At 49.8% G+C, this 15,839-nt stretch overlaps 1 protein-coding gene across 1 annotated transcript; it reads right to left on the bottom strand.

The window, feature by feature from the left end:
* Positions 1-1,908: 1,908 nt before the first annotated feature.
* LOC115269929 (basic salivary proline-rich protein 2-like) lies at positions 1,909-2,629 on the bottom strand (the record flags this gene model as incomplete). Its single annotated transcript, XM_062844030.1, has 2 exons — positions 2,450-2,629; positions 1,909-2,372 (listed from the first exon to the last, which is right to left on the bottom strand). Coding segments are annotated over exons 1-2 (644 nt in total), but the record flags the coding sequence as incomplete, so codon positions are not given.
* Between the last annotated feature and the right edge of the window lie 13,210 nt (positions 2,630-15,839).

Below are 15,839 nucleotides of genomic sequence, written 5' to 3'. Positions count from 1 at the left end.
AGGAATACCCGTAGAAATTTCAGGAGGAATCCCCGAAGAAATTACAGGGGGGATGCTAGAAGGAATTCCTGTAGGAACCCTTGATGAAACTCCCGGAGTGATCCCTGAAGGATCTTCTTCACCAATCCATACAGAACGTCGAGAGAAATCCCTTGATGAAATTGTAAATGAATTTCTGAAAGATATCCTGGAAGAATCTTTGAGGAAACTCCTGTTTGAGTTCTTGAAGGAACTTCAGGTGGAATTCATGTAGAAACTCTCAGACTTATCTCTGAAGGACCTTCTATGAGAATCCCTGGAAGATCTTCTGGATGAATCTCTGATGTATCTCTTGGAGTAAAGTGAGCAGACGTCCCGCGTTTCGCGGGACAGTCCCACGTTTTGGCCAAAGGTCCCGCGATAAATTATGTCCCGCGAAATGTCCCGCATTTGTCTTAAATCGTAAAAATGTCCCGCGCTAGAAAAACAAATAAACATACGCACCATTGAAGTCACTTCAATAGTAACAGTCAAACAGGCTTTGTTCAAAGCACAAATCACATCTTACATTTGAACAACTTCCATACATGAAGATTAAGGGTTACAGGAAGCCTAGGTGATAAGCCTTGATACTTGCATAAAACGACTGTTGCAAATGTTTGAACTGTTAAAGGTTTTTGTGTCTAACAAAAGCAGTTCCAGATTTTGTTCGAGATCTTTTAGAGGAACAATTTGAAAATGTGGATGATTTTCAATCACAATCAGTATTGCAAAATATGGTGAAGCAAATAGAGAGTGAAACGAGTAGAATTTCATAAGTAGAAGATGAAATTAACAGTCGAAAAACGGTAGAATACTATTTTTTGTACCTGTTGGAGCGAGTTTTCTCTGGATCAATGAAACACATGTCGAGAGCAGCGTTTTTCACGACAACTTCAATGCTGTATTCAAAAGAATTCGTTTTAATCGTGGGCTTCGTGTCCGGGTGGTTATCGGCGTGAGTCGTTTAGGTGTCTCGTGCGGGTTCGATTCCCGCTCCAGTCTGCGAAAACTTTTCGTCAAACGGAAAATTCTCCACTGGGTGTTATATATGTTGCCCGTTGCCTAATGTTAGTAATGTTCACTCTGTGCGGCCTCTGGCCGAAGACGTGTCTTTTTTCTTTTTTTTTTCAGTAATTTAACAATGTTTTTTTCCTATAAATAACTTACATGACAGTTTCTTAATCTCTAACGAATTCTCCAACTCAACGCACAACTTAACACTAAATTTAACCTTCCAGGACGCGCGCCATCAAGCAACCGAAACTGCACCGCGCTCGCGCTGTATACGAAAAGCGAGGTCTTTTGATAGTGTTGTATTTTTTACAACAGCGCGCGCGCTGAAGGGTTAATAACAATTCTAATACATTTAATTCCTATTGGATGATAAAAAGTTGTCAGTTTCACCCAAATACAAAAAGTTAGAGCTCTGATCATCTGGTCACTTTATCTTGAAAGCATCCCTGAATTCTCCCGAATTAATTTCTGAAGGAAGTCCTGGAGTTTTCCCTGACGAGATCTTTCTGAGATACCTACTGAAAAAAAAACAATGATTAAACTCCTGGAGGCGTCCCTGAAGAACTTTCTGGAGGAATCCCAGGTGGATCTCCTGGAGGCATCACTGAATCTTCTGGAAGAATCTCTGAAGAAACTTCTGGAGAGATGTGAATAAGGAATAATTGAAAAACGAAAACAAAAGTTCTTAGAATTGATTGATTGATTGATTGATTTGTCTTTATTAGAGAGACTTTCAGCCCTTGGCTGGTTCGTCTCTTTCCTGAGAAAGGTGAGCCAGAGGGGCTCACCTGGTAAAAAGCTACAAAGTCTGGCAGTTTAAATATCATTCGGGTATGTGAGGGCCCAGAGGGGGCCCCCGGGGAGAAAAAATACATTTCATTTTTTGTTTGCTGCTGTCCGTTTTCCTTCGGTTTATGGTGCCGGTGCTCACCGGGGGAAGGGGGTTGTATGCCGGTCAGGTTGTCCGTCCTATCCTGTGGGGTCCTGGGAGCCAGCGGCTCGCCACGGGCCATTCCGGCCAGGGTTGACACGAAGTCCGTTTCCGACTGGTTAGCCGGGTTGGGTGTGGTTGGGTACGAGGTTCCAGGCGCCTTACAGCTCGCCTCGGGCCGTTCACGGCCGGGGTTGGCCTCGAAGAGCTTCTTGGTGCGTTGGATGGCTCCTCCCCATGGGGGGCCATTGAGGATCCGTTGGGACCGCGAGGTAGGCGGAGTTGTTTGTTGGCGGTTTGTTGAGAAGGGGTGGGGCTTACCACTCGGATCCCGGGATCCCGAGAGGTCCGAGGTGCCCACCGGTGGTCCACGGTTCTTCGCTACTGGTGCCGACCTTGAGGGTCGCTGTGGTTGGTGGTATGCTGGTGGGTGGGCCTTACCGCTCGGATCCCGGGAGACCCCGAGAGGTCCGAGGTGCCCACCAGGAGGGTCATTGCGGTGTAGGGTGGTCGTTGTTTCTGCTGGTCTCGGTGTCCGTCCGGCGCCGAGGTCGGTCCGTCCATGCCGGTCCCCTGCCGGCTTCCGGTTGGAGGCGCCCCGACTGCCGGAGGATTCGTTGTATCAGCGGTTCCTCCCCACAACGCCGAGGTCGACCCGTCCATGCCGGTCCCCTACCGGCTTCCGGTTGGACGGCGCCCCGACGGTTGCAGAGAGTACCCGCTGATCTTTCTCCTGCTGCTCCGGGTATCCGACCTTGAAGTTGGGGTTGGTTGATGGGTGGGCCTTACCGCTCGGATCCCGGGAAATCCGAGAGGTCCGAGGTGCCCACCGGTCCCGCCAGCGGTATGGCTCTTCTCAAATCTCGTGATATAGGCCAGCCTCTTTCAAGAAGTTTATAACTTGCCGCTCACGGACTTCGTCATTCGAAAGTGAGCTTGGGATGTCGCTGATTTGGTGTGTTTCTCGGAGGTTCCCGAGAGCCGGGCAGACGCACAGGAAGTGCTCTACCGTGTTAGGGGTGTCGCAGTTTTCGCATTGCCGGCGGAAGCCGGAGTTTCCGGCGGCCATGTTGTGGGACGCTCTTGTGTGTCCCGTCCTGAGTCGGGACAGGATGATCTGCTCCCGCCGGTTAGGGAGGTCTTCTCCGGGTTCTATGCTTGGTTTTGCCTTCCGTAGGAAGAGGGTCCGATTCCGCCACCACTCGTTGGCCCAGGCTTGTCGGATGGTGTCATTGACCCATTTCTTGGCATCGTCCGCTGGGATTTTCCGGGTGAGGTAGGGGCTGTTCCGGCCAATGCCGGCCAGGACATCGGCGCGTTCGTTGCCGCGGATTCCGCAGTGCCCGGGGACCCACATCAGTACCGTCCGATGTTCGGCAGCGTCTAGGGCCGCCTGGATGCCCTGGATGAAAGGGTGCTTGGCCATTACGTTGTCGATGGCGGAGATGGCGCTGTTAGAGTCGGTTACCACCAGTACGGCACCGTCCCTTGGTGCTGTGATGGCCTGGAAGATTCCTGCTGCTTCGGCCGAGAAAACCGAGCACTCCGCCGGGAGGCGGTGGTGTAGTTCTGGGTCCGTGCCGTGGACACCAATGCCCACTCGGTCCCCCAGTTTAGAGCCGTCGGTATAGTAGATCGCGTGATATTTGTATCGGCCTCGGATCCTCTCCAGGAAAAAAGCCTGGAGTTCCTGGGGTTGAGCTTGCCGTGCGAAGCGGCTCTTGATTGCTCGGTCAATTTCTGGTGCCCTGGCCGACCAGCTTCTCGGTCCGAGCCGGTGGAGACCTGCCACCGGGGGAAGCGTGGCGTTGGCCACGGATTGAAGGGCCAGGTTTGCTTGCCCGCTCAGGAAGCAGCCTTGTCCATTATCCCGGGTCTTCTCGAGGAAGCCTATGGCTCGGTTGCAAATTGTTTGGGCGATTTTCTGCCGGAAGGGAAAAACACCAGCCTCGACGCATGCTGCGTCGGCGGGGGTCGACGGTAGAAGGCCGGAGATCGTTCGAATGGCCCGGTTATGGATGGGCCCCAAAACCTTGATCAGGCGTTCCCGGGCTCTGCACGTGATTTCGATCCCGTAGGTTAGGCGGCTGCCTATCACAGCGTCGGCGACCCGGAGGTGGGTGGTCCGATCGCTCCGGGTTCTCTTGCCGGAGATGCTCCGAAGAAGGTTCAACCGGGTTTCGCAGCTCTTTCTAACGGTATCCAGATGGGCTTGTAGGGTCATGTGCCGGTCAAGGGTGACCCCGAGGATTTTCAAGGTTTTCCTTGTTGGGATCACTTCCTTATTGAGCGTGATTTGCTCCCGGGGCAACCGGTGGTTGCTGTCACAGATGTGTAGTCTGGCCGATTTGGTGGCCGAGATTTCAAAGCCGGCCTTGGCCGCCCACTTCCCAACGGCATTCGTGGCTGCTTGGGCCTTCCTTCGTATTGCCTTTGGGTGCACGCCGATTACGATGAGGGTGATGTCATCGGCGTACACCTTTAGGTAGACACCCCTCGGGATGGTCTCAAAGACCCCGTGCATGGCTACCAGGAAAATGGTGACCGCAATCACGGATCCTTGTGGGACGCCAGTTTCTTCCTCTCGGGGGCTACTTCGGCTGTTTCCGATGATTACCTGGAAGGATCTCCCTGTAAGGAAGTCCTTCAAGAATTGTAGGAGGTTTCCGGTAACTCCCCAGTGAGCTAGCCTAGCCAGAACGTCAGGGGTCCAGGCCCGGTTATAGGCCTTGGCCAGGTCCAAGGATATGATCTCAGCATGCTCTTTGCGCTCTAATGCATCGTCCAGCGTTTGGCCCAATTCGGCCAGGAAGGAACCGGTGCCGCGTCCGGCCCGGAAAGCGTGTTGCCGTTGATCTAGGTGGCCGTTAGTTTCGAGGTATTCCACGAGACGGCGGTTCGCCATCTTTTCTACAACCTTGGAGGCGCAACTGGTAAGAGCGATGGGCCGATAGTTGGAGACTTCGTTAGCAGGTCCAGATCCTTTGGGGATCGGGACTACCAGGCTCGTTTTCCACCCGCTTGGTAACGATCCGGAGGCCCAAATGGTATTTATGGCCTGCAGTAGGCTACGCTTACAGCTGGGTGGGAGGTTTCGAATCATGGGGTATCCGAGCTCGTCAGGCCCGGAGGATTTCCCCTTGGCCCTGCTGAGGGCGAACTCTAGTTCATGGAGTTTGAACGGGAGGTTGAACTCCTGGCCCCGGTCGGGGGGAACGTTGAAACTGGACAGGGCGGTCCGCGGGGATGGGTGGGTTTTGAGAAAAGAAGCAGGGTATTTTTCCATGGCCGAGAGCCCATGGAAGTAGTCCGCCATCGTCTCAGCGATCTCCTGTGGATCCCTGGTGGGCGATCCGTTTAGGGACAGGCAGATCCCTTTTGTTCGGCGTTTCCCTTGGAGTGAATTGACTTTCTGCCAGAGCTCGGCCGACGTTTGCTGGTCATTGATTGAGTCCAGGAACTCCTTCCATGACTTCTCCTTGGCTTCCCTGATCTCCTGGCGGCAGGAGTTCCGGGCGCTTTTGTATTCTTCGTTGGCCAGTTCTAGTTCCGGATGGTCCGGCGGGAGTCGATCTTTGGCCCTTTTCAAGGCCCGTAGCTTTTTTCGGCGGAGTTTAACCGCCGCCTTGGTGGTGCTGTCCCACCAGTGAAGAGCGCGTTTTCCCGGGTTTGGGCTGGTCTTCGGGATGGCCTGCCCGGCGGCCTGGATTATTACGGAAGTGATTTCTTCCATTGTGCAGGGCTTCACGATGTCGAAAGCATCCTCTACGGCCGCTTGGTAAGTCGTCCAGTCAGCTTTGTCGTATAACCACCGGGGCCGTCGGGTTGTTTCCGGCGGATTGTTGTCGCTTAGGGCAATAACAATGGGCGTATGGTCGCTGCCGTGGGGGTCCTCAACGGTGTGCCACCGCAACCGGGGAGCAATCCTTGAGGAGGCGAGGGCAATGTCGATCGCCGATTCGATGGTGCCCCGTAGGAAGGTTGGGGATCCGTCATTGAGGACCAGTAGATCGCTGTCGTTGGCAACCTGCATGATGCAGTTGCCGCGTGGGTTGTTTCTCCTGCTTCCCCAGGTTTGATGGTGCCCGTTGACGTCGCCGACGATCAGGATCGGCTCCGGAACTTGCCGGAGAATTTCTTGGATCTGACCTCCCAGGTCGGGGATTTTTCCGTTGGGAAGATATAGTGAGAGGACCGATAGCGCAATCGGTAGGCCAAGCCGGACTCCGACAACGGGAAGGTCGGACTTGATGTTCAGCCTGGTGGCCGCAACTTCGGCGGCGACTCCGATGGCCACAGAGTGGTAGATGGAGGTGGTGGCGGTCTTGAACCATGTGAAGCGCCGTCGTAGTGTGTTGTTCATTGCCCCCTCATCGATCCGATGGATTTCTTGGAGGGCAACTACTAGCGGTTGTTGATCGTGGACCAACAGTTCCAGGTCGGGGAGGTTATTCCAGAACCCGTTGATATTCCACTGTAGTACGAGGCTGGGTGGCGTCCGGTGGGGATCTTGGATCAAGTGGGACTTACCACTCGAGGCGCTGCTCCCTAAGGGTCCAGGCGAGACCGAACTTCCGTCGAGGTTGTCTGGCTGGCTGTGGTGTGGCGTTGGCGTTGGGTGGGTCTTACCGCTCGGAACTGTCGGTCCGAGGTGCCCAGAAGGATCCTGAGTTGGATCCAAATCCGGCGTGGAGGGGGTATACTGATTCCGCCCGGAGGGGCCGGCTGTGGGTAGTCGGGTCATGCGGTCACGGATAGTAACCATTTCGTCGTGGGCGGCGGCGCTCGATCGTTTCTGTGCCGAAAGTGGCTTGGGTCTGGCTGATTGTGCGGGGTAGTGGGAGGAAGTAGTGTTGTTGCAGTAGCGCTCCGGGGGGAGCCTGCGCCGCGGAGGATTTCGCCGAGGGGGGCGGGGCTGGTTATGCCCGATCGAAATCAGGCTTTCGCTGGGTGGGTCTGGCTGGTAGGGAAGATGCTTGGGGTGGGACTTACCGCTCGGAAACGCCGGTCCGAGGTGCCCAGAAGGATCCTGAGTTGGATCCGGATCTAGTGTTGGAACTGTGTTTTGGTTCCGCCCCGAGGGGCCGGCTATGGGTGGACCCGCCGTTTGGTCACGGATAGTGGCCATTCTGTCGTAGGCGGCGGCGTTTGTTCGCTCCTGTGCCGAGAGAGGCTTGAGTCTGGTTGATTGAGGAGGACAGAGGGAAGTAGCGTTGTTGCGGTAGCGCTCCGGGGGGAGCCTGCTCCGCGGAGGATTCCGCCGGGGGGGGCGGGGTTGATTATCAGCTTTCTCCAAAGCTTCGAGGTTGTTCTGTGGTGTTTCGGTCCTTGTTGGGACCGTCGTTGGTGAGCTTAGGGTTTCAGGGTTGACGTTGTTGCTGGTGTTCGTAGGGGTGGTTGTTGGTCGCTCAACTGATATTTGTTTTGGCTTTTTGGTAGGGATTTTGGAGGGAGTGAGGAGGAGGAGAAGGGAAGGGGGGAGTGCCAATTATAGTGCTGTTTTGTGTGCGATGTTGAGCGACGTAAGCGGGGGCTTTTAGTCCGTCGTCGTTTTTGACCCGGTTTCGCGCGGAACCTTTTTCCGGTTCCGGGTGGTCCGGGTGTTCTTGCTAGAGTTCGAGGTTTCCGCGCCTGAAGAAGAGAGTGCGTGGGCACGTTTTGACCCGGCTGCGGACGAGGCCACAGTGCCGATCGAGTTATCGCTGTCCGTCATCATTTCCTGATCAGTGCCCTCTTCCCTGTTGCCTTGACGGCTCAGGAGAGAGTGGTTCTTGGCTGGGGCTGGTTCGCTGCTGACTTTCTTCTTTGTTTTGGGTTTCTTGGTCTTCTTCGCGGTGGTTCCTTCGGTGGTTTTCTGTGCTGTGTTGGTAGATCCGGGGCCATTGGTCTGGATCCAAGCGGCGACCTGGTCGGCCACCTTGGGGTCCTGGATGGTTAGTCGGTAGCTATCTTGGCTGTTAGTGCTGGGGGGAAGTGTCATTGGGGTTTCCGTGATTGCGTTAGCGTTTGTGGAGTTTTTCGGGGTAAGCTTCTGTTTTTGGAGTTCGGCGATAATTGAGTCCTTGGTCCTGAGGTCCTCCTGAAGCTGCTTAACGGTGGCCGTAAGCTCGGCAACCTGACGGATGAGTTCTTCGACGGGTCCGTGGGTCTTCGCTGCCTCCAATCTGGTCTCGAGGGGGCGGTTCTGGAGTGCAGCCTCCAGGTCAGTCATTCGCTTCTCTCGTTTTACGGCGTCGTTCTCCAATTTCTTAACCATGGCTTGCAGCTCGGCAATCTGCACGTCCTTACTGTTGCTCGTGACACCGGCGTAGCTGTTTCGGTTTTGATCTCGCTGTGCGGCCGCTTCCCGAGCCTCGAATTCCCGCCTTGCTTGCGGGTACGAGATGCCCTGGTCAACCCTGATGACCTGGATTGCGTTTTCACGCTTGTACGCAGGGCACTCTCGGCTCGATAGGGCGTGCTGGGGGCTGTTGTTGCACGTTTTGCAGCATGCCGGTAGGGTACAGGTCCTCCTCTGTTGTGGCAGCGCAGTTGCTCCTTCTTCTGGGGTTGGGTTAGGGGCCTGATCTTCCGGGTGAATTTGGCTACACCTACCGCAAACCTTGGCTGGGGCCGTGCAACGCTTTCCGGTATGGCCGAACGTCCAGCACCGGAAGCACTGCATCGGGCTTGGATAATACGGCCTGGTACGACACCTCGACCACCCGAAGTCAATGTGCTCCGGGACTACCGTGCCACTTATGGTGAGGATCAGCGTAGGGGTGTTCTCGAGTATGCCAGTGTTTCCGCTTCTCCGTTTAATCCGACGAACCTCTTTAACGCGTTGGCCGTTGAGTTGCTCCGCGATGTAGTTCTCCTCCAGGCCGATGGTGTCCGCATTAGACACGACGCACTTAACTTGGTTGAGGGTCGTGTGCTCCTCAATCACCACATTTGTCCCGTCGGCGAGTTTATTCATCCGTAGGAGCTTGTCGAATTGCGCCTGGCTCCGAATCTTTAGCACGTACGAGATCCCCTTGTTTTCCTTAAAGGCACCGTAGATCGGTCCACCGATGAACTTTTCCACACTCAGACGGAGGAGGAAGGGGTCGGTGGGGATGGCGCCGGAAACAGCCCGCATGCGCAGGTATTGGAGTTCGCCGGAGGTATCTTGGGGGTCCATAAACGAAGGTAATAGTCGATCTGTGTACTCACCGTTTCGTATATTCCGGGTATATGTACCACCGGGGCCTCCTGGATCCCCGGGGGGTTGAGGGGTGGGGCCATTCGCCGACATGGTGCCGGCGGGCCGGGACTGTGAGGTAGGGCCGCTCAGTCGACCGGCCTTCACTGGAACCTTGGTGGAAAATCTGTCACTCGCAGCACACGATATGGTTCTTCACAAAAAACTCTCCTCTCTCACCGCAGTGGCTCGAAAGGGAGGACCTACGACGGCCTAACCGGCACTACCGGTCGTAGGGGGAGGGGTAGGAGGAAGGATCTTTTAGAGGGTTGGGGTGTAGGAGAGGGTAGAGGAAAAAATAGGAGATAAAAGTTTTGGGGGGGAGGGGGAGGGGGGGTGTAGTGGTAGGGGGGGGGACTGGTCTGTCCCTGGGGGTTTGGGTTCCTTTCTGGGGCCCGAAAAAGGCCTCTTCACTGGCCGAAAAAACAACCAACCGGGCACTATATCGCTTAATGGGTTAATCACTTAATGGGGTTGGGCCCCTTTTCGTAGCCCTACTGATCTTCCGGAAGGTCCGGAAGATTTTTCTTCTCTATGGGCCCCGTTGCCGAGCACCCACGCTAACCACGTTTTTTGGGCTTTGTTTTCACTTTCGTTTTTCTTCTTCTGTCACTTTTTCACTAGCCCCGTGGGGCACTTATTGGCCTTCCCCACCCTCAGGCGAGGAAAGGCAAGGTCCGGGGTGGCCCCGGCCACGTCCCGGAAGCACTCCCCACACGACCGACCGACCGACGACGCGAAAGGAAAAAACGATTTTTATGATCCCACGTGGGGATGCGAAGCGAGAAAAACGGTGGAGGAAATAACCCGGAAAAATGCCTTTATGGCCACTTCCGCACTTTGTGGGCGCACGCGGTCACCAACCACTCGCGATCTGCTGCCACTCCGTGGGAAACTTCCCGTAAAAGCACAACCGAGGTAATTTAATTACCGAAAATGCGCGAGCTCGATAAGAGACGACCGTTCTCGATCAGAGCTAAACTGGCACTTCCTTAGAATTGAGAAATCAATTATTGTTGTCAATCATTTATGATAGTGATCGTGAGATTTTTTTATCTCAACTTTATGTAAATTTAATTTTGTTCGTGCACTGATCACCGGCGCGAAAAATGAAAATCGGCGGCGTGACAAACAGCGGCGTATGGCGCGCCGCCGATACCTCAGTCGGCGTCGGCGTGGGACAAAAAGTGTTGGCGGCGGCGGCGTGGCGCGGCGGCGCACAGGTCTATTGGAGGTTCTTTTAAAACCACATATTGACGAAGAATAGTTGTGCTCAGCTGAAACTCCGATAAGATCAACAAGAATATGCAATGTTCCGATAAAACTATCATAAAAACAAATAAAATTAAATAGCATCAAGATTGTTACTTGGGAAGTGAGACGGGGTTGAAAACATCCAGCAAAGCTGTAAGACTTTTATCCGCAGCCAAAAAAAAAAAAACTCCGGCGGAATCCTGTTCTACCAGTTGTCCGCTGGAGGGCAGCTTTTGAGTCACACAATAAGGATGTTTTGCGTTGACTACAAGTAACTTATACGTTGAAATATTATAGTGAAACAAACTAGACTTGTGAAGCTGTGGCTGCTGCGCTCGATTTACGAGTGATTTAATTGAATGAGAACTTCTCTCCAGCTCCACTGTCTCCGAAGTTCAAGTGAAGTCCACTTTTGGTACGGTTTAAATTTATCCGAACTTTGAGTACTATAACTTTTAAGTCCAAAACAATTTTGAAACAAGTTCGAACCGGAACATTTCAAGTTGTTGGAACATATGCAAATGAACTATAGTTGAGCTTTAGCAGCACGCAAACGTTCAACATGAGTTCGGGTAATATTTGATTGAACTCTGCTCTAAAGTTCAACGTCAATTCTTTCTGAACCTGTTTTCGACTTTAATGTCGTTTTGAAGAGAAGTCGAAAGCTTGTACATGTTATTCCAAGTTCACAAACAATCCATGAGTAAGTTTTTGGAGAATTAAGTTCCACGAAACCTGAATTGAACCAAACTTAAACTTCTGAGTTCGTTATTCAAGTGGAATCCGAACTTTTGATTGCTTGGGGAAAGCCCACGAAGCATACAATGATGACACAAATTTCCCAAATGGAGAACGTGTCTTTGAAGATAACACACATAGCTTTTTTTTCGTAGCCGTTAGAACCTATCTCGTTTCCTCTTTAGATACAAACATATCGATACACTTACCTGTCATTTTAACTAAATATTAATCTCCTTATGAAACGTATCCATTTTACCTGAAACGAAACAAAAATAAGCTATCAATCATTGAGTTACTTCAATTAGCTTTATTTGTCTTAGCCAATACAGTTATGTTCCGATTTTATCACGCCCTCCGCGCGTCAGTCCTTCATTTTTCATTAATTTACTGTTACATTTGAAAGCAAGTGTTTCCCCTTTCCTTCAAGATGAATGCTGAAAGTGCGTTTTGCAACTTTAAAAATATTGGATCTGCGAATAGGTTTTGAGGAATATTTGAAAGCATTTTTGAAAAGGGGCGTGATAAAATCGGAACAATACTGTATCAACAGTCCGTAGTGATTTGTTCGAAATTAGGTGCCCCGCCCGCACAATCGCTCCCAATCCGCATTTTGTAGCATTATCGCTACGAAACAATGGAATTCCGTGCGTAGAATTCCATTCCTCGAAACGCACCGCTCCATGGCAATCAATGGACGGCACAAACATTTAATTTACCAACTCCAACTCCTGCAGCAACAGCAACAAACTTCGACTCGACAAATGACCGGCAGCTAGCCAGCGCGGTTTCCTGCACCTTTTGGACCCTTGTGGGCCTGCGTTAGTGGATCTGTATACATTGCAACATGATTGTATTGTTTGGCTCTTCTACCAACAAGTCGTGTGTCCCTCGGGTGGTAAAAGTAAAAGTCGTTTCATGGAAAACCAATACCTTTCGTCAAGTATGGATGGATAACTGTGTCGTTGATTGGCATTTGGCGAGCGAACTGGAGCCACTGGAGTGTGATTGCGTATTTGCTTCGAGCGGTTCGGTAGTCATGGTTTTGCTGCTAGATAAACGGAATGAAATGCGAGGGAACTGTTGAGTCTCTAGGTCACGCCACCACCCCCACCAGCAACGCGGCGGTTCGAGTGGCTTGTTTTCGCATGCGAAGGCAGACAAAGAAATTTATTTCATTATTTCCAACAGCTGCGGTAATTGTATACTTTGTAAATTAGCACCGAGAGCACTCGGCGTTCCAACAGCAATCAACGGTTTCCTGTGAAGTTGAGAGGGGGCAGAAACGTTTTGGGAATTCGTGTTTTTCATCAGTTGAACGTGAAAAAACAAACTTTCCACGACCACGAACATGTGACGAAACGCTTGCTTAAAATAGAAAATTTATCTGACATTCGCTTGAACTAGTATTTTTTTTTTTCAAGTACTTAAAAATTCGATGCAACAACATATTCCTGCACACCGCCACAGAGGATCTTACAACTTTTCAATCGAAGTCTGAAAGAACGCGCAGGTTTTTCTCCAATAAATAATATCCAGGTCTAATACATGTCATAAAGCTAATAGTTTTAGGTGACGCAAATTGCACTTTCTTCCTGCTTTTTGAATAGCTGTTCGGTTTTGCACATTCTGACTATTAACCGGTACAAACAGGCGTTACCAATTTTTCCATGTACCACGCATTCCGAAGCACTCTATGCCCTCCTCGATAAGGATACCGATAGGCATCATACCAGTGATGACACTGAGCGCACCGTATGACACGGTACGCTACACTCGTATTTTCAAGCTTATGCGAGGTATGTACTTCAAACGCTCAAATAATTTTCGTTCAGTGCATAATTTTTCAGTGACCGGAATGGTCAAGAAATTTAACACAGCAAGCCCCATTTGATTTGACGTTTCGTTTCAGCTCCGTACTAGGATCCGGAATAAAGCGACGCTTTATTATTTTTTGAGTGATTCCTTGCCTGAATTTTCCACGCATCGAGACAGGCCAAGGTTTGCAGATATACCGATGCGGAGAATTTGGCCCGTCTACAGCGGAGTTTGGGAGGATCCGCAATAGAAGCCGTACGAAGTCGACTGTTGTTACTAGCATCTGTTCGCTCCACAAACTCTACGGGCGGCCGGAGATTCTGATCAGTTCGCTTCTGAAGAAGGTGAGGAACGTGCCAGCCCCCAAAGCGAAGCACCTGAGTACGATTGTGTCCTGGATTGGCCATTCAGAATTTGGTCGATCACATCATCTTGGCCGATCAGCAAGCACATTTGGCGTACACAATCTTGCTTCAGGAGTTGGTCGTTAAGTTGCCCACATCTCTCAAGATGCAATGGGGAACCTACAAGCAAGGCCTTATATATGTCAACCTGGCGACATTCAACGGTTTCATGACAGGCCTTGTGAACTTGGCGTCGGAGCTCACTATCGACGTGGACTGCGCACAGAACACGAACGCCAGCTGGTATTGCGGAAAGGACAACCACCAGATCCTGAATAGAATGATTGCTGTGTACATTTTTATTGATTGCTCTCAGTTGGCGCCAGCAGTGAAAATTGCAACAAGAACTTTTATAGCATCTCACGCAACCTGAGATTGGCACATTCTAATACAATTGGGTATGAAACATACACAAATATTGTATTAGGGCCTTGCAAATACAAAAATTGGTAAGGTGGCAGTATACCAAAAATTGTATTGGCTTCCTAGAATCTGGAAAACGAAAATTTCGCATGTGTGCGTGTGCTCTGTCGCACTGGTTTCTCATTATTTGTTCTATTTTTAGACTGATCATGGCAGCAGCGGCGGCATCAAATACCAATACATGTTTAAAAAGAAATACGGGCGGCGGTGGGAATCGAACCGAGACACAATCATGGTGATACACAGTATCCTGCGCTCTAACCAACACGGCTATAACTGCACATGACTATACAAGAGGCTGAAAGCCATCATGATCAACACAAACGTGGCTTGGTGATGGAAGTGATACAGCCGCCAGCGGCCCGCCACACTGCACAATGGGTCCAGAGCCGTATTTGCGAAGACAAAACTGTTTATGCTTCAGCCTTAAGTTTTAAGACACATATTGTGTTTTAGAAAGTTTATTTTCAATTGTTGACCCTATACCCTATTATTGTTATGTTAGGGTGGTTCGTCTGGTTAAACTGATTCAAAAATCTGCTTTCTAATAATTTTATTTGCGATGCCATGATGGATGGTACTGGATCGTTTAATTAGAAATTCCACCAATAAACGGCAAATTCTAAATTTCATATATCTCAGGACTCTCACCACTTAGAAAGTTGGTGTCTTCGACAACGTTAATAAGTGAGTCAAGGGCTTACAGTTAATGGTCCACTAGGCGGCGCTAGTTACACATTTGCAAAATCATTCAAATGATTGATATTTTTTCGTGAAGAAATCAACAAGCTGTAAGTTTGTTTTCTTTGAATGTGTCTAAGTCAAGTCAAAGGTTTTTCAAAGAGCTATGTATTAGTCATAATTGTGCAATGTCGCATTTCATTCGGTTCACTCGATCCAGAGATATAGCAATTAAACGAAGAACTAGTTTTTGTCTTCCGTTTATCAAACTACTGTACCTTAGGACTAAGCGAACCGAATTAAATTAAATTTTGAAAGTTTGTGACTAATGAATTGGTCTTCATGTATCGTTGGACTCGACTAAAATATGACCAAAGGCAAAAAAGTTGCAATTTATTGAAAACTTTTCGAAAAGTTCTAATGATTCGAATGTTTTATCCAAGGACTGAAAGTCTCTTGAATAAAGACAAATCAATCAAATCAATCGAATGTTTTATTTTTTGTAAATTTGCTATAACTTTGTAAAACATTCTGATATTGTATAATGTAGAATAATTAATCAGCAGATTTTTGGATAAGCCACACTTGATTGACCGTAATCATTTCACAATAATGAAAAAAAGAAATGACAGAACTTGGCAGAAACATTTTTGTCTTCGTAAATACGACTCTAGACCCATTGTGCACTGAAAAGCCCGCATCCAGCAGATTGCTGTTTACAAGTGGAAAATTCCATGTAGACAATAGAACGCGAAGCTCAGCAGCGAAGCGAAAGTTATTTTTAGACGCAACCCGGTTCAACTTCTCGGGTTTCAATGGAGGTGTTTGTGTGTAGTGGTATGGAAGCTATGGAACCGTGTAGTGCATCTTAATACAACGAATGGATTATGATTTATCACATTTTCTGTACGTTTTTAATACATAAATTGGTAGAAAAGGCATATCTCAATTTTTGGTAGCTTTTCTTGTTTTGCGTGTAGCTTCCAGCGCTGATAGCCCGGTGGCGACACCATCGCTTGTATTGAATGCATCGTCTGTGCTACTCTCAGTTGTCAACTTTCTTACATTTTCACCTCAAGTTCACGGAAGGATGGTAGTCAAGAACTATCAAATCGTATGGAAAAATCGCGAAAAACGTTAACTGTTAGAAAACAGGATAGTTTTGTGAAAAGTTAGTGAATAGAAATCAAGAATGGTTTGAAAAGGCAACGTTTTGTGTTTACTTCATGTTCCGGAATAGTTTCTTCACCGAGAAAATTTGATTTTACTACCACACAAAAAAGAGCCATCTGTGATATTTTTAGCTTGGAATGTCGATCTATTGTTCCAGTTT

The sequence above is a fragment of the Aedes albopictus genome, unplaced genomic scaffold (genome assembly GCF_035046485.1).
Source record: "Aedes albopictus strain Foshan unplaced genomic scaffold, AalbF5 HiC_scaffold_756, whole genome shotgun sequence".
Classification (NCBI taxonomy): Eukaryota; Metazoa; Arthropoda; class Insecta; order Diptera; family Culicidae; genus Aedes; species Aedes albopictus.
This window is presented reverse-complemented; position numbering and strand designations above follow the sequence as displayed.